Source organism: Panthera pardus, unplaced genomic scaffold, assembly GCF_024362965.1.
Source record: "Panthera pardus isolate Hobbes unplaced genomic scaffold, ASM2436296v1 HiC_scaffold_12, whole genome shotgun sequence".
NCBI lineage: Eukaryota > Metazoa > Chordata > Mammalia > Carnivora > Felidae > Panthera > Panthera pardus.
In genome coordinates this window covers 112,792,495-112,817,247 of record NW_026526677.1, presented here as the reverse complement: position 1 = coordinate 112,817,247, position 24,753 = coordinate 112,792,495, and the positions used below count along the sequence as shown (strand labels likewise).

The following is a 24,753-nucleotide window of genomic DNA, read 5'->3' as shown; positions in this document are numbered from 1 at the left end:
CCCCAGCACAGACACTGGTCACGGGTCATCACCATCACAGCACAGATGATCAGAACCGTTGAAATTTCGTTGTGGAATCGTCCATCTGCCAGCGAGGGAGGGGAACATTCTCCTCCATGTGTTTTTCTTGCAAAGTATCCAGTTAGGGAAACACAGTCTTCACAGTGTAAATGCCAGGAAAGACCAGGATTTTCAGCACGGTCGACTGATTGTTTCATTAAGTCAGTTGATTGCACACCTTTTATTTGTGACACGCTGTCTTAGGTGAAAGGTCTGGGGGGGGGGGGGGGTGGCGGTGGTGCTCTGAGCGTCAGTGAAAGCCCAGTCAGCGGTGGAGGGCAGGGGACAAATAAGACCTGTGAGGTGGTGGCATTCAGGTGGCCTTGGGAGGACGCGCTGTGGCTCAGCAAACACAGAAGGCGTACTGGGGGTGAGCCGGGCCCCAAACCAGAGTGCAGAGCATGAGCGAATTGTACAGGCAGGAGGCGTGCTCTCGGCCCTTGGTGCGGGTCTCAATTCTGCGGTTCTGAACCCACCGGTACCCACTCCTGCCCGAGTGAGGACCAGCTCTCCCCAGCGGCCCGTGGGGTCCCGTGCTCCCTGGTTAGGAACACAGGCCCTGAAAGCAGACCTCCTTACGTTCCGGCTTGGAACCTTTTTCGCTTTGGGATCTCAAATTTTCTCTCACCTGTCTCGTCTTTGAAGTGTGCACAGGAGAGGCCTAGGATTTCTGCAGGAGTCCAGTGAATGCCTGGCGTGAAGTCCTTACAGCACTTGCGGGGACATCCTCGATGTGTGTTCGTGATTACTGCGTGGACCGCAGGGAGAACTGCGTGCGGTATTAAAGGCTCCTGTTCAGAGGGCAGGTGTCCTACTCTCCACTCGGAACCCTGAGGAACCCTGAAGGACCCTGAGGGACCCTGAAGGACCCTGAGGGACCCTGAAGGGACCCTGAGGACCCTGACGGGCGAGGCGCTGTTGCAGCGATCATGGCTTGGGCCATACGCTCCGTGGGGAAAATCGTAGAAATGTTTCCTGAAAACTGTGTGCTGCCTGCCACCCCCTGGGATGGGGCTGGGGGTTGAAATGGGTTTTCCCCTTCCCCACTTCTATTTTGGCTGTTTTTACCACCATCTATTACAATGCATGAAATACCTGAGTAGGATTTGTGGGCAGTTCGGTCCACCCACCAGGAGGTTCTGCAAATGGTCTGCGGTCTCCTGAGGTCCGTGTCCACTCTGCTCAGCTGGCGATGGTACCAGCCCCACTCCCCTGGGGCTCCTTGTCCTTCCCTCCCCGCCCCCAACAGCTTTGCTGTGTGGGATCCTTGTCCCACCTCCCGGTGTTTTTGGTCCATGAAACGTAAGAAGCTTTCTGCCAGCTTGACAGAGAGCCCTGGGCTCCTTCTCGGCCTGAGAGCAAAACTGCACTCACGGGTTGCCATCCAAAGCCTATGTGGGGCCCCTCTCCCCGGACCAGGCCCCTCTCGCGTCTGTGCACTGAGCCCCCCAATCCAGCACTGCCCCCAGCATCACCATCCAACGTGCCCGCCCACATTGTCACCTGACCAAAGACACAGCCTATAAAAATTACGCTGATGATCCTCTCCCTGTAGCTCGTGAGGTACGTCCGATGGAACCACTTGTGCTAAATCATTAGGTTTTGCATAAACCCATCTACCATGAAACAAAACGCAAATTACTTCTGAAAGGAAACATTTACTTTTTTACCAACAATAATTTCCCTCTCTGGGCAGGACACCTGGGACCCTGATGATCGAACTTTTACGGGTCACCCCTCCACCCCCCACTTTGGTCCCTGGCCGTTGGCTCTGCTTGGTTGACTTTTAACACAACTGTCCGCCTCTCTACTAATTCCAGGCTTGGTTTTGGCCAATTGGAGGAATGATCCTAAGTCAAAAGACAAATTTTGGAAGGTGGACGATTTCTCAGAGGACTTGAACCAGGTTCGCACAAGATTGGCCGACTATCCGAGTAACGGCTGCATCCCATGGGCAACACGGGAGCAGGCAGTAACCCTGGAGAGGTGACGTCGCTCGGGGCCTTGCAGAAAGCTGACTGTTTTTTTTTCCCCTTGAAACACCAAGCTCCATGTCACTGGAACATTGCACCTTTTTGTACAAGGCGGGTTCTGAAGGAGCAACTTTGAAACAGGGAAGAACCACGTAGCTGGTACGAAAAATGGTTAAAGGACTTAGAATGATTTAAAAAACCCCTTAAGCCTAATCGTTCTCCAGAGAGATTCGAAACCACGTTGGGAGACAAATAAACAGCTCGAGTCTAGCATTGTTCTTCCATTTCCTAAAGGCGACTGAACATTGACCTTCATACCGTTCCCAGGCAGGCGATGAGCCTCCCCGTGGCCTGTGAAGTCAGAAATTGCACACGCACGTGTGCGTGCACACACACACACACACACCTACACACTCAGAAGAAAACCAAAGAACTAAAGCACAAAAGCCATCCGATTCCCACAACTTGACTTTTTGGACTCACCTACCTGTGACAAGATGGTGTGGACGATGTGGTGGCCATTCAGGGACATGTCACGAGAGCCTGGACTGGCCAAGGACGGAAAGGGAAGGTGGAACAGGAGACTTCTCCTCCAACAGAGCAGTGAGAGCTAAGGCGTGGTCCCGTGAGCAGCGAAGTTAGCATCACCTGGGGCCCTGCTGAAGGGCCAGCGACTGGGCTCCCTCCCACACCTATCGAATCAGAACTCTGGGTCAACAAGCCCTCCAGGTGATCCCAACACATCACGAAGTTGCAAAACCCCACCCCCTGCCCCCGCCCCCCACTCCGGCTCGATTCAGAAGGTATGGAACTGTCCAGATGTTAGGAAAGCGGGTGTGGGAGGCCTCCCAGGTGTGAGTGTCTGCTTCAGTCATTAACTAACTCAGGCACTGATGGCCGAGTCCTGAGTCCCCGGCCTCCTGCTACTTAGGATCTTTAAGGGGACTGGATGTATTTGCAGATACATACCTCCTACCACTCTTCCTCAAATGCACCCTGGCTGGCTTGTCTCCGACACTCCACAGTGGCCTCCAAATGCTGAATGGGATGGCCATTTCTAAATCTTCACCCTGTCTGTCCCTGCAGGAGCTCTGGGCACAATTGGCCACACGTGCCTTTTAAAGCCACGTGTTCACTTTTCTCCAAGACTCTTACATCAGTGACCCTGATGACTCACTCCAATCAGGAACATTCAAAAAAAACTAATTACCGAGCTCTGAGTAGGGTGCTGGGGACAGACAGGGGATAGAGCAGGATCCTGGGGCCATCGGGAGGGAAGCTGCCACCAGCTTCGAAAAGTGGAGGGCAGGAGGAAGTTGCTGGAACCCCAGAGGGCACTGAACCACTCAGTCCAGGCGCCGCAGGCTGGGACCACGTTCTGTGGGCACAGGTGAGCACAGGTGCACTGAGCACAGGGTAACGCAAACTAGCAGCCCCCACGTTGTACACCTGAAACTCAGGTAACCTTGGGTGGCAACCCTACTCCAACACCAAACAAGTACAGTCACCTGCTCCTGGCACTTCCAGCGGGGTGGGGGGGGGGGGGGAGCCCAGCCAAATTCCACTTGCTGGTGGCACTGTCATTTTCGGGAGATTTCCTGTCCATTTCTTTCTTCTTCATTCACTTGGATTCACTTCCAAGAATACTGGTTAGTAAGGTAACTATTTTAAATCTAACTGGAAGTGAAAGTGTTTACAGCTGTACGTCCTACACAGATAAAAATATTCCAAATGAAGAAGAAGAAAAAATACAGATAGATAGATTGATCGATCTGCCTCCTGGGACAGAGACCCAGGTGGAGAATTTGGAGGAGCTGAAGGCACGCAGGTGACGCGTTCACCACCACCACACACGCATTACGTGTTGTTTCACCAACTGTTCCTGCCGGTCATTTGCTGTCCCTTGACCCCAAGGTCAAGCAGGCCCCAGGGCTCTAACCTCTTTTCCATCTGCTGTCACCCCCATCGTGATGTCCTGCAGTTTCCTGGCTCTGCACACCCACTCAGAGTCATGTCTCTGCCAGAGCCCTGGACCCCCTCTCCACCTGCTTCCCGACTTCCACACGACTGGTCCGGTCAGGTTGCAGACTTTGGTTCATGCAGCTCCCCCCACCTCCACTCAGCCCCAGATTGTGGGAGCACAACCATCCGTCCTCTGACACCCGCATCCCATCCACAGACAAATCTCGGCAGCTCTGTTTCCCAAACATTCCAGGATCGGAGCACCTGCTACTCTCCCACGGTGTCTGGGCCACCATCACCTGTTGCCTGTGCTAAGGTGGCATCAGCCACCCCCTAACTTGTGTCCAAGCCGCTGCCCCACCCCCTTCAGCCCATCCTTAACAGACCCGGGGTGAAATCACAATTCCTCACCTCAAACCCCGGGGAGGCTCCCTGCACCAGCCAAGCCAGGATGTGCTGCAGAATCGGAAACCACAGCAGCTATTCCCACGGAGTTTTCTTTGTTTCTCAGGATCTACAGCTAGTATGCGTCATCAGGGGCTCTGCTCAGCACATCCCTCAGAACCAGGGTGATACACGCTCGGCCTTGGCGTGTGCTAACGTCGTCCCTGCAGTACGGATGGGGTGGGAAGATGGGCAGCGTCTTCTCAAGATTCCTCGTCTGCTTCCGTCTCACTGGCTAAGCCAGGTGTGTGGCAGCACAGCACAATTCTGCTCTAAAATCTCCATGGCATGAGAACGGTCGGCCTTCATTGGTCGAGCATCTGCAGGCCAGCAGGGGTCTGCTGATCTCCACTAGGCTGGTGGGGGGGGTGAGGTCAGCTGACCTCCACCAGGCTGGCTGGGGGTCAGCTGGTCTCCAGTAGGCTGGTGGGGGATCAGCTGATCTCTACTGGGTTGGCGGGGGCAGGGTGGGGTTCAGCTGGTCTCCAGTAGGTTGGTGGGGGATCAGCTGATCTCTACTGGGTTGGCGGGGCTGGGGGGGGGGTTCAGCTGGTCTCCAGTAGGCTGGTGGGGGTCAGCTGATCTTCACCAGGCTGGCTGGGGGTCAGCTGGTCTCCAGTAGGCTGGTGGGGCATCAGCTGATCTCTACTGGGTTGGCGGGGTTCAGCTGGTCTCCACTGGGCTGGCTGGGGGTCAGCTGGTCTCCACTGGGCTGGTTGGGGGTCAGCTGGTCTCCACTAGGTTGGTGGGGGTCAGAGGGGGGTTCAGCTGGTCTCCACTGGGCTGGCTGGGGGTCAGCTGGCCTCCAGTAGGCTGGTGGGGTTCAGCTGGTCTCCACTGGGCTGGTTGGGGGTCAGCTGGTCTCCACTAGGTTGGTGGGGGTCAGAGGGGGGTTCAGCTGGTCTCCACTGGGCTGGTTGGGGGTCAGCTGGTCTCCACTAGGTTGGTGGGGGTCAGAGGGGGGTTCAGCTGGTCTCCACTGGGCTGGCTGGGGGTCAGCTGGCCTCCAGTAGGCTGGTGGGGTTCAGTTGGTCTCCACTGGACTGGTTGGGGGTCAGCTGGTCTCCACTAGGTTGGTGGGGGTCAGAGGGGGGTTCAGCTGGTCTCCACTGGGCTGGTTGGGGGTCAGCTGGTCTCCACTAGGTTGGTGGGGGTCAGAGGGGGGGTCAGCTGGTCTCCACTGGGCTGGCTGGGGGTCAGCTGGCCTCCAGTAGGCTGGTGGGGATCAGCTGGTCTCCACTGGGTTGGGGGGGGCGGGGTTCAGCTGGTCTCCAGTAGGCTGGTGAGGGTCAGCTAGTCTGCACTGGGCTGGCTGGGGGTCAGCTGGTCTCCACTGGGTTGGGGGGGGCAGAGTTCAGCTCATCTCCAGTAGGCTGGTGGGGGTTAGCTGATCTCCACTGGGTTGGTGGGGGCCGGTGGGGGGGGGGAGTCAGCTGGTCTCCAGTAGGCTGGTGGGGGTCAGCTGATCTCCACTGGGCTGGATGGGGTTCAGCTGGTCTCCACTGGGTTGGCGGGGGGGGGGGGGGGGGGGGGGGGGGGGGGGGGGGGGTGTCAGCTGGTCTCCATCGGGCCCAGCAGGGTCAGCTTCAAGCTGCAGGTCGTGTGGGGTAGCTCTGTTAGGCAGGTTCATCCTCCTCCTGCAGTCAGTGGACTGGCCAAGGCACGTGGTTTGACTTTGTTTTGTTTTCGCTCTAGAGAGCGAGCCCCACTCGGCAAGTCCTTGCTGGCGTCGCAGCCACTTATATCCCGTTGTCTGAAGCAGACCGCGTGGCCAAAACCACGTGAGGAGAGATCTCCTCCGTCTATGGTGAAGCTGGGACATGTATGTAGATGAAAGAAGGAGTGAAGACTTGGGGTGGGTGATCCAACCTGGCACACGTGGCCACACCCAACTTGAAGGGAGCAGGGAAATGCAATCCTCCCATGTGCTAGGACATTCCGGAATGTCTGTAGGGCACCAGTAAGGATCTTCGGTGGTACGGACTAGAGTCTCATAATGGCCTAAAACGTTCAATAAAATCTGGCTTCTGTGAGCTTCCTCCCTTCATCTCTGACCACGCAACCTCGCTTACCCCATTCCAGCCCCACACCAAGCAAACTTCTACCTCAGGGCCTTTGCACTTGCTGTCCATTCTGCCAGGAATTCTCTTTTATCAGATATTGACACGGCTTTCTCACTCCGCCTCCCGAGTCTGGGGCCTCATGGGTCTGTCAGCTTCTACTCTGGTTTCCTACATCAACTCGATACCCAGTAAGAGGCCTTTTAACTGCCTGTCCTACCATTTCGCTCCCTGGATCAAAAACCCCGAGGACTTCTCAACACATGACGAACCCCATCCTTGCCATGACCTAGAAGACTCACGTGAATTAGTGCTGCCTACTTCTCTCCCTTCCGTGTTCTTGCCACTGAGTTCCTTGCCCACAATACCCTAGTCCTCTCGCTGTTCCTTACACCATCCCTAGCTTGCTTCTGCCTCAGGACCTTTGCACGTGCTATTTCCTTTGCCTGGAGTGCTCCTCCCCAGGGTGTTTCCACCTATTTTCACTTCTTTTAGATCTCAGCAAAACTGTCACCTCCTTAGGAGAGACCTTCCTTCGTCTCTCTCAGTAGCTTTGTTCTTTAACAGCACTGATCATTAAATGAAGCTACATGTGTGATTATTTTCTGCATCTACCTTGCTGCAAAGTCCACAAAATCTAGAACATTGTATTCTCGGTGGTCCTCTTCATTGGCCCTTGTGCCTAAAAGTGTGCCTGTCCTATAATGGATGTTCAATTATTATTAATTAAATAATGAAACTTGACCAGAATAGTCAATGATGACCTCTGGATCCATGCTCAGGATTGTGGGTGACAAGACTCTATGAGGAAATCCTTTACCGCTGCCCCCCATCCACTGGCCGAGACAGCGGGCGTACGTTGTGATTAAGGATACTGGCCGTACAGGAATGGCCTGGAGGTCACCACTGGTTGACCTCGGGCACTTTGTTTGAAGTCTCTGGGCTTCACGTTTTCACCTTCATGAACCATAATAAATATAATAACAGGGTTGCATAATAAAAACTTTATGCATACTCACTCTTCAATTTCAGAAAACTCATTTGTCATTGGGTTATTATGAAAATTAAATATAGGTAAGCTTCAGAAAACTTCGGGGATACTGTAAGCGTTCAATGAACAGACACTATTATTTTTTATTTATCTTCTTACAATTTCTTAATGTTTATTTCTTTTTGAAAGAGAGAGAGAGAGCGCGTGCGCGAGCAGGGGAGGGGCAGAGAGAGAGAAAGAAGGAGATACAGAATCCGAAGCAGGCTCCAGGCTCTGAGCAGTGAGCACAGAGCCCGACGCAGGGCTCGAACCTGAGAACCAGGAGATCATGACCGGAGCCAAAGTCAGACGCTTAAACCCCTGAGCCCCCCAGGCGCCCCAACAGACACTATGATTAGTCAGTATTCATTATTTGTAGCTTCTGTCTTTGCAAACGTGCCCACTCCGCACGATTTATACGTAACTCCAAAGTCAAATCAACGTGGCGCTTCTGTGCGGTCATTCGGGGACAGGGTGAGAGCGGTGAAGCACCTGACGTGTCCCCCACGGTCCCAGCTGCGGTTGAGCCGGGGGCCTCTGTGCTCTTGCCCCAGCTCTCAGACCGTCTTTGTGGCCTTTTCAGCGTCCCGTCTTTTGCAGGTCTGTGCTTTTTGGTGGTGCATGTTGCCATTGAAAGAGGCACCCAGGCAGGTGCCGGAGTGCTGTGTGCCCTCAGTGTGAGAGGCTGCGGTGACGAATTAGAGCGCTCTGGCTGGCAGCTCAACGCTCGTGGCTCAGTAATCCATGGTAGATGAGATGTCTCTAAGCAGAGACTCCTGCAAACAAGGGGATGCGTTTGCCAGTGGAGGGAAATGTGACCAGAGGCTCCCAGAACGAGCCTCCCGTTTCCTGGCCGCGGGGCTGGCGATCAGTGCTCCCTGATCCCATGTGTGTGGCGGTGCTGGGGCAGCTAGGGACGGCAAAGAACGAGGATCTGCCCTCGCCCCCCACCCCCTGATCAATCAGCTTCTCCAACGGGCGGTTTTCACGCAAAATCCTCTGTCTCCACAGGCTTCTTCCCTCCCCGATGCCCCCGATTCACGCCTCTGCCATCTGACATTCCCAGAGGAGCCAAGAGTGGGATCTGGCCGGACCTCGGGACCCAGCGGAGCGAGGGGCTCCCTCACGGCCCCTCTGCATGGTGGGGTCATTCTTCTCTCCCCTCCTTTGCGGTCTGACCCTTGCCGGGCTTTACGATCGGTGTAGACGGATCACGGCTGCCATGTAACTGGGGAGACATCTTCGAGTCTTCTCAGTTCCGTACGTCCTGACACGGACTCAGGTCCCAGTTTGGGTCAGGTGCGGCTACCCTGGCTATTCGGCCGAGGCGTGTGTGTGTGTGTGTGTGTGTGTGTGTGTGTGCTGTGAAGTGTTATTGGGGCTGCAGGCCTGTGGGGGGAGCCCTAGACCCCCAGTCACGTGTGGCTGTTTACCCTTACACCTAGACTCCCTACCGCTGGCACAACGAAGGTGTCTTTGGCCACGCCAGCCACATTTCACGTGCTCAGCAGCTACATGCTTCCGCCCCATTCCCAGACCCTCCTCTGAGCTGCAGACCCACAGACCTAACTGCCTACCTCATGTCTCCAGCCGTTTGGCATTAGTATCTCATATGGATTTCTCGATCTAATGCAAACCTCTCCCCCTCCCTGGCTCCCCATCTCAGTAAATGGCGTCTTTGTCTGCCTAGTTCGTTATGCCAGAAGCCCCCAGAACATTCCGTGACATCCTCCCACTGCACGCTCGATCCACACCAACTGTGGCCAATTAAACATTTAAAATGTGCTCCTCTTCGAGCCACAATCTTGTTGTCATTTCTGATGCCACCAACTTAAATCCTGATGCCTCAGTCTCCTTCCCCTTTCCCGCTGGCTGACGGGTATTCAAATTTCGGTTCCTGCTCCAGTGTCTTAAGAAGACCAATTCTTAAAGGATCTCTTCCTGCCCCTGCTCTACACTCTACCGTTTGACATCGTCTCACGTCAGGCTTCTGCTGTTCACGAACACAGCGGGTTGTTTATGTGTTTGTGTCGCACCCACCAGCCCTCTCTCGTTTGATCAGAGCATTAGACGCGGCCGCTTAGTCGTTCTCCGAATCTGGTCCGTCTGGCACCGCCCTCAGCGACGTGTTTTCCGAATTCTGGAGCACTCACTTGTGAGCTTTGTGAACTGCTGTTGTCTCGTCTCCTCTGCGGTCACGGGTGTCCTTCAGCTTCCGCCCTTTATCATCCTTCTTACGGGGTCACCCTCGCTCCCCGAAGGACAGTACCCGGTCAGCGTCACCAGCCCTGGCTCTGCAGACGGGTGTGATTTCTTCTCTCGAAATGAGCCTCCCCCTCCCTGCCTCCCTAAGAGTTCTGAGTGAGGAGAGTCCTCCCAAGCATGCAGCCCACACGACTTCTTCCTCTGGGACGCGCCCGGAGCCTGCACTGCTCTCCCACCGCGTCGCCAAGGCCCTGAATCCTCTCGAGAACTTTTCTCACAGCACTCCTAGAGATTTGCCCTTGACGGTCCGTGCACCCACAGGGGATCCACCCCTTCCCGTCTCTACGGCCTGAGCCCGGGGAGAAGCTTCCTAATTCGCATTCCCACCCCATCCTTCCCGCACGGGGCCATCTGCCAAAGTGCAGAATCTGCCAAAGTGCGGAAAGGCTCTCTGTCGCCCTTCTGGTTTTGTAAACGAGGACGCACAGGTCCAGAAAGGGAGGGCCTTCTGAGGTTCTCTCTCCTCCATTATGACACCTGCAGGCCCGTATGCTTACAGCCCCAGGCTTCCTCTCCTCCACATAAAGGACACAACTCCCTGCCAGCCAGCCACACAAGAGGATTCCTCTGTGACCACAGGATTTTCTACCTTTTCAAGCTTCCCTCCAGTTGTGCCTCTAGGACATTCCTTCCTGCCACTTCGCTTGTGAATCCCACCTACATTATCTGTCTCTACGTTTACCTTGTGTTGCAGGCCCTGGGTTGGGACCCCAAAGCACACCTGATACGTAGCGTGTTTTAACACGTTTTGTTGAATGAATGAACGAAGCACATAGTCAGTTTTCCCCATATTGATGGCGGCTAGGTATCCGTTCATAGAAGGCGATAAATACTCTGAAGTTCGTACCAAAAGGGGCCATAATGGCAAACATTTCCTTGATGTGTTCGACGCTCACGGAGCAGTGATTTCTTCACATTTGGCAATTTAAGCCTGTAAAGTGCTCCCTCAGGAAACCACCCGCTCTCCCGGTCTCCTCGAACGGCCCCCACCTCCTGCGCCTTCCCAACGCACACACGGACCCTGATTATGACCCTGAGACTGGTGTGTAGAGACCAGTGAGAACGAGAAGGAACGTGGAAGTCACAGGGAGAGAGGAAAGGCTAGAAAACACTGGAAGAGAAGGAATTTGTAATATGGCCTCCACCAAAGACTAGAGAATATGACCCAGAACACATTCTCAAAACAGAATCGGTATTACATGAATTATGTAAAATATAAATTGAATCCAAGAGTAATTTTAACATTTGGTTCCTGGCCACTAAACCTGGCAGCTGGTATCCAACAGTTTAAAATAATGAGAAAGTCAAATGGTTTTATTAGAAAATGAAGATTTCTTGGCCCATAACTTGCTGCCCTAGGAACATGAAGCGTTGGTTCCGGACTCAGCCCCACTCTCTTCTGATGTGGTCTGCTAAGGAATTGTTACGGATCGCTATAGAAATGAAATTTATTTTGAAAAAGATACAAGTTAACTTGCAAATTCAGGACTGTAACAGGAAGAACAAGCCTGAAGTCTTAAATTAAGTGTCTGGCCATTATGTTCAGGAGATACCCCCGTGTTTTATGGTAAGTTTTGCAGACCTCTGTAGGCTTCAACTCGATTTTTGTAAACAACAAAATTTAAGTGGGTGTCAGTAAAAACCAGTGAGTTATAAATGTTCTCTCTTCTAGCATATTTGATCAAAGCTGTCAATAAACAACATTGTATTTCCTGCAATTTCAGGCATGAATACTAATCTATGAATTTTAGTTTAACATGCTATCAGAGGACCCTGGGAGGCTATGAACAATTTGGACATCTGTTAAGTTATTCTCGGAGTAAAAGTGGACACATGTACATTTCAGGAAACAAAATAAGATTATTAATGTATTTGCATTAAGATACTGTGTAAACACACACACACACACACACACACACACACACACAGCTACCATGATTTTTATATAAAAATCCAAGTTATCTGAATTGACAAGTATCTGCTTCCTTCCTGCCCCTTCCCCACACTTTGACTCACACATTACTGGTACTTCTGATGGTAAAATTGATCCTTTTTAATGTTTATTTTTTGTTTTTGAAAGAGAGAGAGAGAACGCAGGTGGGACAGGGCAAAGAGAGAGGGAGCACAGAATCCGAACCAGGCTCCAGATTCTGAGCCATCAGCACAGAGCCCGATGCGGGGCTTGAACTCACGAGGCCAAAGATAGGCTGCCAGCAACAGCACCAGATCCTGCAGTGAGAAGAGCTCCCCTTCCACTCGCCTCTGCCCCCTCGCCCGCCCCTGCTCAGAAGCCAGTGTCTGCACTCCTGTAGCCCCTGGCCTGGTCTTCTGGAGTGGGTAGGCCTGCTGTGGGAAAAGGTTCCCAGGCGTCTGGGTGGTACCGACGTCAGGCCCCTAAGGAAGAGACAGGCCGTGCGCTTGTAGGGATGGAGGTCAGACGAGACCGTGTTTTATTAAAAGGCCAGCGGGGAAAACAGTCCAAGAAGCAAACAGCAAAACAGCAAAGCCTCCGGTCCCGCCCTGCTGCCCAGCTCGGGGATAGGGACCCGGTGAGAACCTGCCACCAAGGCCAGGCCTTGCCCTGTTCCTGCCTTCTGAGCCCCGGCCCTCGGAAATCACCCGGCCTGGTCACCCCAAACAGCCGCAGGCGTTCTGAAAGTCAATGTGTAACACTGCACATTGGGGAGCTGCAATTGGGGAGGAAATGATGAAGGAGTTTTGTTCAAAAGCAATATATATTTTTCATGGAGATAAGAGGCATATTACATTTGCTACAGAAAAATGCCACGAGACGAAAAAGCTGCGTGCTGCCGATATGACAAAAAGCATAAAAAATTCTACTTACGAAAGTGTTCTGCCCTATGAGGTCACACGGAATGAAAGGCATTATTCCAGGTGAGTGAACCACGCAGAAATGCGGATTTATTAGGGTTTGTTTTGAAATGTAATTTGTACAGCGAGCTTTTTATTCCTTTGATGGCAATGAAACATTTATCTGCTCCATGTTGGAAAGGCAAGAGATAACAGATAACCGAGGGAGACGTTTCAATAAAACACTCAGGAAAGAGGAAAGAAACGTGAGTGAATACGACTGCTTGCATTTCAGCTAATAAATAAAAAGGGCAGACAGGGCTTTAACTGGAAACCGACCCGGTTGATGCAGCCCGGAAGGTTTATTAAAAATTGGGTAGAACACTGATTCTTCCTACTTACAGCTACGATGGGAGCTGCCCAAGATGACGCCACGTGCACCCACTTTGAGTTGGGGTGCACAGGCCAACGTCTTCATGGGGCAACCTGCCAGTGGCCGTGATGGGGACACAGGTCCTCACGACGAGTGCGCCTGCCTCGGCCATTTGTGATCGCGTCTGGGATCTGGACAAGCGACCAATACGGCGATCTTTCCACTCCCCCGTCGCGGTACAAACACTGGAGGTTTCTAGGGACGTTTTCAAGGTGCATCTGCCATGAGCCTTCCCTCTCAAAGGGCTGAGAAAAGATGAAGTTACCACTAAGGAGAGGTGAGAACCTGGTCCAGGCTCAGAAGTGCAAGCATATTTAGGCCACTCGCCTGACCCCAGCGCTAACCCAGCCTGTCACACAGCCCTCACTCAGACGGTGTTAGCACACAGGGCCCCAGACTCACAGAAGAAATCAGCTCTTGATTCAAGGCAGAAACGGAGCCCTCTCTGAACAGCCCCACGGCTCTCTGGAGTCCAGTGCGTTCTCCCAAGAGTCTTGCTTTGGAGAACGAGGAGTCACTCACTACTCTGTGGATTCAGTCTCCTTGAAAACAGACACTGAGGAGCCGGGGAGGGAAAATGACTCGAAACCCCAGGAATGAAACCCTGGTGGAGCAGGGCCACGTTCGTGGGCCTGTGATTTGCAGGTGGCTTCTCACAACACAGCTCCACAGATGTGGCAAGAACCACAGCCCCCAGATCTGACTTCACTTGGTCCGGAAGCCGGAATTCAGACTGGGGAGTGAGGATGTGATCGGGAATTTACGTCAGCAAAATTGGGTTGTTCTGATACATGAAAGCTTTCAGGCTGTAAATAATTCATGACGTTTGGCAGATATAAAACGCCATCGTAAATCCATATTTGTGTATCAGAGAGATAGGAACAGAAAAGCAAGATACATAAAACGAATTGGCCTAACCCGGGGAGTTTGGATCCATTATTAAACAGGGAGCCAATTAAACATTCCATCCAATCTCCAGTTACGTTAGTAATTCTGTGATCACCGTTTTCACTTTCAACTACCCAAACCTTCCGACCAACACCATTTTGAAAGGCTCCTACGGACTCCCCAGGCCATTCTCCAAAGGCGTTATTTCTGTGGACGGGCTTTCAGAAAGAAACCGTTCAAAGTTCTGTGACAGTTGATAAATTGTCTCTGGAAGGATTATAATAATAAACCTTCTGAGAAATTTTTTTGCGACAGGTGTTAAATGAATTTGCATGCCTCAGCAGGATGCATGAAAAGAAGACTTAATGACTTAATTTCTAAGGCATCTATATTATTACCGCATGCTTCTGCAGACAGGTAATTACTGTCTACATAGGTAAGCGTGTAGTGCGTCCCTCGGGAAAAATGGTCAGGTCTCTGCCTTTTTCCCAGAAACCGTATTTTTCCTTCTTCTTCTTCTCCTTCTTTTTTTTATAATTAGGATGTATCTATAAGAAAAGCCCATTTATTGGTTTTTTAGTATACACAGCGCTTTCTTTAAAAGACCAAGATCCAAAACTGTTTTGTGATTCAAATTTAGAAGTAAACAAAGTGATCTTCTGAATCTTCCAAGGACGCATTTCATGTATTTAATTTGTCCCTTAATGTGTCAAAAGATTTTAAGGGTCTATAGGCCTGTAGCATACGTAAGCTCTGGGGTACACGGAAGAAACCAGCTGATATATGTACACGTAGACACGGAGAGCGTACACACGTATGTGTACACGGGCACGCTCTCTGACACGATCATTACACGCCATCCTGTGTTCTGGGGGACAGAAGCTGATGAGGGGCCTTTCCACCTGCTGTGGCTGAGCGAGCCAGGCGGTGGTTCAGCACCCACCGGCTCTCACTGCTCTACGGGCCGGTCCTAAGTGCGGCTGCTGGTGGAACAGGGCCTCTCACAACCCCCCGCCCCCCCGCCCCCTGACACTAAAGGTTCCCTCACGCGCGAGGGGATTTGGCACACGTTCTCCTATCGCGGCGGTCTTGAGCTGCAGACGCAGTCGCAGCGCTCATGGTGATCCAGCTGGATGTCGACAAGAGCCATGTGCTTGGCTCTGGCCCTCCTCCTGAAATGGCCAGGCTCGAACTGTAACACCTAGGACGAGAAGTGCGTGTCCCGTTAGCAAGCCCTTGGGTTCACGGTCACCACATCCCCTTCTTCTCTTCGTGACAACCGGTTCCCAACCCCTGGAGAAACCAAGGAACACGACAGGCTGCCTGTCATGATGCACTCGTGTAAATATTGTTACAGTCATCGGCTCCCTGATGTGGAGGCTCTGGGGTCACAGGGTAATGCCTCCTGTGTTTGTTACCAACCTGCAGCACCGTGGGGAGCTCACGTGTCCCGACAGGGGCCTCTCGGTAGCTTTCTAAGGGCCCGATTTGGGCCAAGTGCTACTCCAAATACTGTCACAACTATCCCTCAGAACAGACGTATGTTACAGATAAATCCAACACTCAGCATTTATTACTTCCTGCAGACAGAACAGGGCATATGCTCTTGTGGCTGAAAGTGGGATGGATGCAGAATGTTTTTCCCTGCGGAAGGGGATTAGTGGCCATAATTAAGCGGAAATACATTTACGCTCTGACGTATCTGTTGATATATAATGCCTTTTACGATTTAAAACAGATCAGACTTCACCATATTCTTTTTTTTTTTAAATTTTTAATGTTTATTTATTACTGAGAGACAGAGAGAGACAGAACATGAGCATGGGAGGGGCAGAGAGAGGAGGAGACACAGAATCCGAAGCAGGCTCCAGGCTCCGAGCTGTGAGCACAGAGCCCGACGTGGGGCTCGAACTCACAAACCGCAAGATCGTGACCTGAGCCGAAGTCGGACACTTAACCCACTGAGCCACCCAGGCGCCCCTTACCATATTCTTTCTACATTAATACCTGCGAATCAGTACAGCATTTCTTCGTGAAGTGCATCCTCGATTTCTTACATTAATAAGTTGATTGCAATGACATGAACGGAGCTGGAGAGATTAAGCTAAGTGAAATAAGTGAGAGAAAGACAAACACCGTACGATTTCGCCTGTGTGGGACTGAAGAAACAAAACGAGTGAGCAAAGAGGGGAAAAAGGAGAGACAAACCAAGAACAGACTCTTAACAACAGAGAACACACGGGTGGTCCCCGGAGGGGAGGTGGGGGGAGGGGTACGATGGTACACCTGTCGCGATGAGCACCAGGGATGCAGGGAAGTGTGGAACCATCGTATTGTACTCCTGAAACTCCAAGTACTCTGTACGTTAACTGGAGTCTCAATACACGCTTAGAAAAGTAAGGTGAAACCGAACTTCAGCGAAGTTTAAAGAGAAGCTGTCTTCTCTCCTGCTTCTCCCCTGCTGCGGCCTTCGGGTAGGCGGGCCTTCACCATCGCAGGCAGAATCCCCTGGAGCGTCCTACTGTCACTTTCACATACACTGTCTGGTCGGTTCGATTACTTCTCTCGTTTATGCCCTCAGGTTCCCGCTAGCCATGACTTCTGCCTTCCTTCTACTGTCCCTTCACGGAGGTATCCTGTCCCCACCCTGGAGGACTGAGATGCTCCAGGAGGCCGTGCGCCCCATTCAGGGTCTTCTGGGCACCGAGAGCCAGGTCCAAGGACAGGGTCCCGTCCTCCAGCATCCTTGCCCCCGGGGGCCACTGCCTCTTCAGCGTGCCTGTGATTTCCTTCTGCGTCTCCAAGGGGTGTGGGGCTCCACGTGTGCACTGAGTGGGGACGCAATATGCTTTGCCTCGTTTACTGCCATCCCGGGTGAAGGCCAGACGTGGCAAAATCCTGCCTCAGTGTCTGCACGACTATTCCTGGCATCCCTGCAAGGGGATCCCTGGCATTCCTTTACTATGGATTCTCTCCCCAGAAGTTTTCTCGGATGACCAGCTTCAAGTCATAAACCAAAACCATCTACTAGGAAACGGGGGTCCAGACTGCTCAGCCCTTGGCCCCCCTTCTTCAGCCATGCCGCCCACGGGGGCTCCAGAGAGGACAAGAATGGATGCTCTCGTTTGCTCAGTGTTCAGTCAAGCCGCAGAGCCTGGACCCTAAAGTGGGGCAGAGAATCCCACGTGCAGGGGACCCCCAGGAGGACTCGTCCCCGAGGCACAGAGACTCACAAGTGCTTGCTGTCGGTAAAGCTGGTCCAAAGGGCAGTTCCGACAACCACGTATATCGTATCCTTCTCCTCCTGCAATTCTAGGACACGTACAGCAGGGATCACACGCTCTCCCACAATTTGTTATGCATTCTACTCGCTGGATCATAAGCGCATGGAGAACAGAGAAGCAGAAGGCATTACTAATGTCAATGAGGATGTTCTAGATGCTGCACACTGTTGTAAGTGACTTTGCAAATGACAAATTATTTGCACTTCACTCCAGCCCTCTTAGGTACTCTCCTAGGTCTCCATCCATGAGGGAAGAGAGACACGAAGTTGCCCCCGGTTACACAGCCGACATCCACTGGTGCCAGGACGTGACTCCCCCTGGACCAGCTGACGCTCCCACCCGTGCGTATTTGGTCAGAGGGCCTCGGAGAGAGTCAGAGGTTTGCGTCCTCCAGCTTCACCGAGAATTTCTCCACTGCGAGCCGGTCACTATCACCCAAGACCATACGGAAAGCACACCCAGGGGCTTGCAGGGCAGGGGAGTGACTTCTGAGACGATGCGCAGGGGACAAATATGTCTGCTCAGGCCACTCCGACCGGCGCCTGCTCTGTCGCGCTGAGTTCTCGTTGATGGCAGACAGCAGCGCGTGCCCTCGGCTGACGGCAGAGACCAGGCACTTTCCAACGGCTCTCTTGCTTGTTCGGGGACTTTCCCGGTGTTTTATATTAAGCAGCGTGGGCACAGGGGCCAACGTGCTTTGCTGATAAGCCGGGAAAAGTGAATTGGCAGATGCCTTCCCAGACAAGGCAGGAAAAGCCGCGTCTGAACGGAGCGGAGGCTGGCCCACTTCGCCGGCTGATGGCAGCGCTGAGGCTCAAAGCGTTAACGGTCTTGGGTTCAGGCACACGGCGCTCAGAGGGAGAAGAAAGCAGAGACAACCTGATGAAACTGGGGAGGCGAAGAGGGAGACGGAAAGCCTTTATGTGGGAAGGAAGCCCGGCTGCTCGGGGGAGGTCTGGTCACTTTTCAAGGCAAGAGCCACCGCACGAATTATAGCCGCCCGAGGCCACTCGCGAATGGGCCTGTTCCCCGAGCGGTGGGACACCCAGAAACACAAATCCAGCCAGGAGGACCCAGCCACTTCTTGTCACCTGCGGGTGAGAACGGAAATCCTGACCCCTCTGTGTCACCTGGAAAGCCACACGAAGCCGGGAGGACTTGACTTCTGCCCACCGGAGAACATTCTGCCGGAGTCGGCTGGTGGCTTTCGTAACACGACACAAAGTCAGAGAGGCTCCGCTGGCAAACTACCATATCACAAAAGATACTTCACCACAGTTACGCGCCTCGTAGCCGAGAAACCACTGAGTGAATCATTGCCGTGAAGCTATTAACACTAATAAAACACTGGGCAGGAAAACTATGTGCTGAGTTGGGTCCTTCTTTATTGGGAAGATAAAAAGACGTTGTTAAGGCCTTGTGACACTTCTCAAATTAATGGCTGACAAAGGAATATAAGGGCATATTCCAGGACAAATGCGGTGTATAAACCACAATCATTAAGAGTTAAAAAAAATTTTTTTAATGTTGATTTAATTTTGAGAGAGAGAGTGCGAGTGGGGGAGGGGCAGAGAGAGAGGGAGACACGGAATCCGAAGCAGGCTCCAGGCTCCGAGCGGGAGGGCTCGAACTCAGGAACCCTGAGATGATGACCAGAGCCGAAGTTGGACAGTTAACTGACTGACCCACCCAGGTGCCCGCATAGAGTTTATCTTAAAAAAAAAAGCTGCCTATTTTTGCTTTCAGTTTGACTTCTTCCCTGCTCATAAGACTTTATGAAAGATGTGCAGAGGGTTAAGATTTTTAAGGGCTGGTAGTCAAGTTTTGTGATGAAACCTCAGTGATTACAAGCAAAAGTATTTGGAGGAGGGAAAATGTACTATTTTCTGCCCGGGTAACTGCTGAACTTGTGGACAATGGTCCCAGCAGAAGCAGAGCGTTGTGGTGGGAGGACTGGTACCGGGTCAGAAGACACGGTCCTCGGTAAGAAAGACAGGGGTGACAGCGTTTAACACTGTGTCCCTGGCAGAGTAAGTCTGAAGGTGATGTGACAGTGAGGGTCCGTAAAGCTCTCCTCAATACTGAAAATGCAGTCTTGCTACTGGAGACATGGAGTTTTCTGGAAGCACTCTGGGGTTCCTCTGGGAGCACCCTGGGAGGACTCTGGGGTTCCTCTGGGAGCACCCTGGGAGCACTCTGGGGTTCCTGTGGGAGCACCCTGGGAGCACTCTGGGGTTCCTGTGGGAGCGCCCTGGGGTTCCTCTGGGAGCACCCTGGGAGCACTCTGGGGTTCCTCTGGGAGCACCCTGGGAGCACTCTGGGGTTCCTCTGGGAGCACCCTGGGAGCACTCTGGGGTTCCTATGGGAACGCCTTGGGGTTCCTCTGGGAGCACCCTGGGAGCATTCTGGGGTTCCTGTGGGAGCGCCCTGGGGTTCCTGTGGGAGCACCCTGGGAGCACTCTGGGGTTCCTCTGGGAGCACCCTGGGAGCATTCTGGGGTTCCTGTGGGAGCACCCTGGGAGCACTCGGGTTCCTGTGGGAACGCCCTGGGGTTCCTCTGGGAGCACCCTGGGAGCATTCTGGGGTTCCTGTGGGAGCACCCTGGGAGCACTCGGGTTCCTGTGGGAACGCCCTGGGGTTCCTGTGGGAGCACCCTGGGAGCACTCGGGTTCCTGTGGGAATGCCCTGGGGTTCCTCTGGGAGCACCCTGGGAGCATTCTGGGGTTCCTGTGGGAGCACCCTGGGAGCAATCGGGTTCCTGTGGGAACGCCCTGGGGTTCCTCTGGGAGCACCCTGGGAGCACTCTGGGGTTCCTCTGGGAGCACTCTGGGGTTCCTCTGGGAGCACCCTGGGAGCATTCTGGGGTTCCTGTGGGAGCGGCCTGGGGTTCCTCTGGGAGCACCCTGGGAGCACTCTGGGGTTCCTCTGGGAGCACTCAGCCGCAGTCCCACCTCTAAAGAACAAAGAAGTCACTGTGTCGGCACCATACAGGCTGAAAGACTGCATGCTCAGCCTACGTGCTGTGGAAGATGTAACAGGGGCCTCACCAGGCACCGCATTTCTGAGCAGGGAATCAGAGGGTCGTGTCGCCAACGGGTCTGGTCTACCTGAAGGGCGGCACGCCCCAAGGCAGGAAGGCCGGACACGGAGCGCAATCCAGAAGGGAAGGAATGTGCACATTCTGTAGCTCTCAGTGGATGAGCGAGGAGTCGGTGGGCCACACGGAGGCCAGACAACCCCACCCAACTCCGCTTCGCACTCTACGCCTTCAGATGCTCTCATGGATCGGCATCCCCGGGAGGGGAGCATCCCGGCATGATGTCCGAGAGGTGGACGGGCCATCCTAGCCACAGTAACCGCCCCAGATCGTATCTCTGAGTCTCTCGCATGTGCCCGGTGCTCCCCCCACCAATTTGTTAGAGTCCTCACATGATTTCAGGCAGGCAGGACTCTGGCGGGAGGACGGTGCCACGGCTAACAGAGACCGGGGAATCTCGGGTCTGGGAACCCTAAATTGCAGGTGATTGTGGGGACGAAGGGAGGAAATCCGAGGCCCCACGGGGCTTCAAGTGCCTGGCCCTGGGGTGCCTCCCATGTGGCAAAGCTGGAACCGGAGGCCGTATCTTCCTTCCAGCCTCAACGGTGTCCCTGGAAAGCACAGGGAAAGTCTGCAGAATGCGCTCACGGCTCACCCAAAGACAGAAGCGGAAGGAAGCAGGGAGGCTCTGTACCAGCTCAGAAATGCTATTTCCAGAAACAGAAGAGAAATGTTCTTGACTGTTGCTGGGTTGGCTACCCTCACAACCCCAAACCTCACCGCTTTTGCCACAGAGGAGAATGTCTTTGGAAACCAATCTTTTCTCTGTCTCCTCGCCCTCAACTTGCAATTTTAGCTGAATCTGTTTCTACGGCAGATGCTTAAAACACGTCAAAACTCAAAGTACTATTCTTTTCTCCCAAGTCTGAGGCTCGACCTTTTAAAACCTCTAATCAATCTTTTGGTTCATATATAAATATCTACATTTTCTGACTCTTAAACTGTAACAGAAAGCAATCTTTAATATAAAATTTTACAGTGAAATAAGAGTAATGCTCTAAAGTCTTGCCCCCGCCCCCCGCTGCCCGGCTGCCGTTTTGTCCAGAGACAGGAACAACTGTGCCAGAAACAGAGGCTGGTCCAGGCTGTGCTCTGTAGTGTGGTAGCTACTACCTGTGTGGAGCTATCTACGTTTGAATTAGTTAAAATAAAATGAAATGACAAGTCCAGTCCTCCATTTGTGTGGCATACACATCAAGTGCCCCATAACCGCACATTGCCAGTGACCACCGCCCTGCACAGCCCAGGCTGGAAATGTGTCCATCCCTGCAGAAAATTCTACCACGTCATACAGGTGGTTGTGGGGGCCTCGTGACAAAATCATGAGAAGCAGCACAGAGAAAACTGACTTTGCTCTCTCTCTCTGCTACTTCGTGAGTTTTTGGCTGTTGCCTGAATGGACACAGATAGGGGACCAGATGATGAAAACCATCATCTAATTTAAAAGGTCGCTGGGGCACCTGGGTGGCTCAGTTGGTTAAGCATCCGACTTCGGCTCAGGTCATGATCTCATGGTTCGTGGGTTCGAGCCCCACGTCAGGCTCTGTGCTGACAGCTTGGAGCCTGGAGCCTGGAGCCTGGAGCCTGCTTCCGATTCTGTGTCTCCCTCTCTCTCTCTCTCTCTCTGCCCTGCTCACACTCTTTCTCTCTCTCAAAAATAAACATTAAACAATTTTTTAAAAGGCACTGTATTTCTAGAGAAGATCCTATCCCTTCATGCACATTATCAAGGCAGATGAGAACTGAAATAACATCATCTCACTGTCTACACAATATGTTTTCTGGAACCTTCCCTTTTGAAAAAATTACCACCTCAAAGTTATCTTTTGTATCCTATACATTCCAAGAGGCATAAAGGACCTACTATTACCAAAAGGAAAAACACCTTAACAGGATACTTACAAGTACTTTTGAGAACAGAAAGTCATAAAGAAGGTAACACTGCATCGCACAGAGAAGAATGCTCCGGGGAAACAGCATGACCCGTGGAAAGAGCAATTATATCAGCTCCATTAGGGGCTTCATAATTTTTCAGATTTTATTCCCTAAACGCCGAGTGCTGAAATATTTGTGCAGAGTCGCACAGTTCTGCTTATGTGATGGGTTCCAGTTGCCCCCGTAAGGCAGCTCGTGCCCCATAGAAACTCATTTCACATCTCATCGGTTACCAGCAGAAGCTAGGGACCCTGGCGTCTCTTTTTTCTGGGGTAAGAATACAGTCACAGAAGAGAACAAGAACAGGGATTTCCCCCTAATGAGCCTCGCTCAAGCAACCCCCGTGTCTGGAAAGGGAGCCAGCCTCTCTTCTCTTCCACGGTGCAGCCCACAGAGTGGTCACGGGGACACATTTCAAGGGTGTTTTAGGAGTCCAGGGGCAATACGCCAGGCGCCTTGGTTCTGGCTGTGCAGTGGCCGAGTGATTGATGCTGTTTGGTCCCTTGGTCCAGCGCTTGGCAGAGCGATTTTGTCTAGAGCTCTGCAGACTCCTGGATGTCAAAACACTAGGAGACGAGGTTTCAGAGATGCTGACATCTTAGACCCACTCATGTGATGGGCAGAGAACCAAGGGCTTCCCTTTCTCAATGTTAACTGTGCACAGAAATGTACAGGTAATGGCTCCCGGGTACAGAGACAAGAAGAGGAGGCGAGAAGGACCCTTCAGAGTTCTCCAGTGTGAACTGTCTGGGAGGTGAGGGGTTTGGGGGCGGGGGGGGGGGCATATGTTTAACTCTGCCATTTCTGCCATAAACCATTTAAACAATGAAGCTGTACCTTCTATCTGAGCAGAGTCCAGAAGGAAATAAAGCACTCTACAGATAGATCAAGGGCCTGGACGTGAATCTTCTTCCGCGGCATGATGTCTGCGTAGACATCGTGTCACCTGCTAGATTATTTTAACTCTGTTCTGATTACTGCATTCTGCATGGACCCTCAGGGTGTGCCTAAACATTACAAAGTTCTGAGATGCAAAGGACAACGTCCAATCTGGACTTCACCGGGTCATACAAAAATAAAACACAATGAACACAGACCGTAGCGTTCTCTGGCCATGAGGACATTATGTTCCCCCGTGAAAACTGCAGGGTGGAGTAAGAAATTCTTACGCCTAAGGAAATAGCTCTGTGTGGGTCTAAAATAATGTGTTTCCCTCCTGAGGTAAGCACGGCCATTGTGACAGCTGACTTCCTGCACTTCCCAAGTCGAAAATACCACGTATGACACAGCCATTTTCATTTAGCTCCGAGGCTGCCTCCTTCGACCTGCTATTATTGTTGTGTGGGCAGGATAAAAAAGAAACAGCTTCACAAAGCTGGACGTTTTATTTAGGGACCACCCTCGACTCCTTTGTTTGGGTGGGTACTGGGGAAAAGTAGCTCAAACAATAATGTCTAATAATAACGTCTGCTTCATTGTTTCCATTCTCAGATTCCTGCGTGATGTTTGGCATCTTCCAAGGTGTGCTTCCTTCATGCTGCGAACCACCCTGTAAGTGGTTATCTGAGAGATTTCCTTGTCGCATGTCACATATGTGAACGCTTGAGTCTCTACGCTTGGTGATGTGGGCCCCCACGACTGGGAGGAAACCGGGCACCGCCATGGTCAGGACCGCGAACTCCCCCCAAGCCTGCTCTTACTCTGATGCTCAGTAATGAGCCGTATGTTTAAAAGGAAAAAAGCACAGTGTCACGAGTGACAGGAACACAGACTTGGCTCTCCTTAAAGGTTTGCTCCCTCTTTTACCCTCATATTTACTTTTTGTTCATTGTTGCCTCCTTTCAGAGCTGACGCCCCAGGGAGCACCCAGCAGTAGTCAGGAAAAACTGGTATTTTTAGCAGAAAGATATTATCATACTTAGAGAATTGAGAAGCCTCTAACTATATATGTTTTCTGCCAATTTACATTTTGCTGTCTTCACTCTGCCTAATCTTTTAAATTGTTTTTTTAAAGTCTATTTATTTTTGAGAGAGACAGAGACAGAATGCGAGTGGGTTACGGGCACAGAGAGAGGGAGACACAGAATTCGAAGCAGGCTCCAGGCTCCGAGCTGTCAGCACAGAGCCCGACACGGGGCTCGAACTCACCAGCCATGAGATCGTGACCTGAGCTGAAGTCGGATGCTCAACCGACTGAGCCACCCAGGAGCCCCTACTCTGCCTAATTTTTTTAAGTTTATTTATTTACTTTGAGACCGAGAGACTGGGGCAGGGGCAGAGAGAGGGGCAGAGAGAGAATCCCAAGCATCAAACTCACGAACTGTGGGATCATGACCTGAGCAGAAATCAAGAGTCGGACGCTTAACTGACTGAGCCACCCAGGTGCACCTATCTCTGCTTAATTTTTTAATGACTTGATTGACTTCAAGTTTGGCCCTTAGAATTTTTTTTTTCAATATATGAAATTGATTGTCAAATTGGTTTCCATACAACACCCAGTGCTCATCACAA

General features: G+C 52.3%; 1 protein-coding gene across 2 annotated transcripts in view; it reads right to left on the bottom strand.

The window, feature by feature from the left end:
• Positions 1–12,690: 12,690 nt before the first annotated feature.
• Positions 12,691–24,753, bottom strand: part of PDGFD (platelet derived growth factor D) — a 221,723-nt gene continuing 209,660 nt past the window's right edge. For both annotated transcript variants that reach the window (XM_053900564.1, XM_053900563.1), the window contains exon 7: positions 12,691–15,127. In XM_053900564.1, coding sequence (XP_053756539.1) covers positions 15,002–15,127 — 126 coding nt within the window. In that variant the 3' untranslated portion in view covers positions 12,691–15,001. The remainder of the gene's footprint in view (positions 15,128–24,753) is intronic.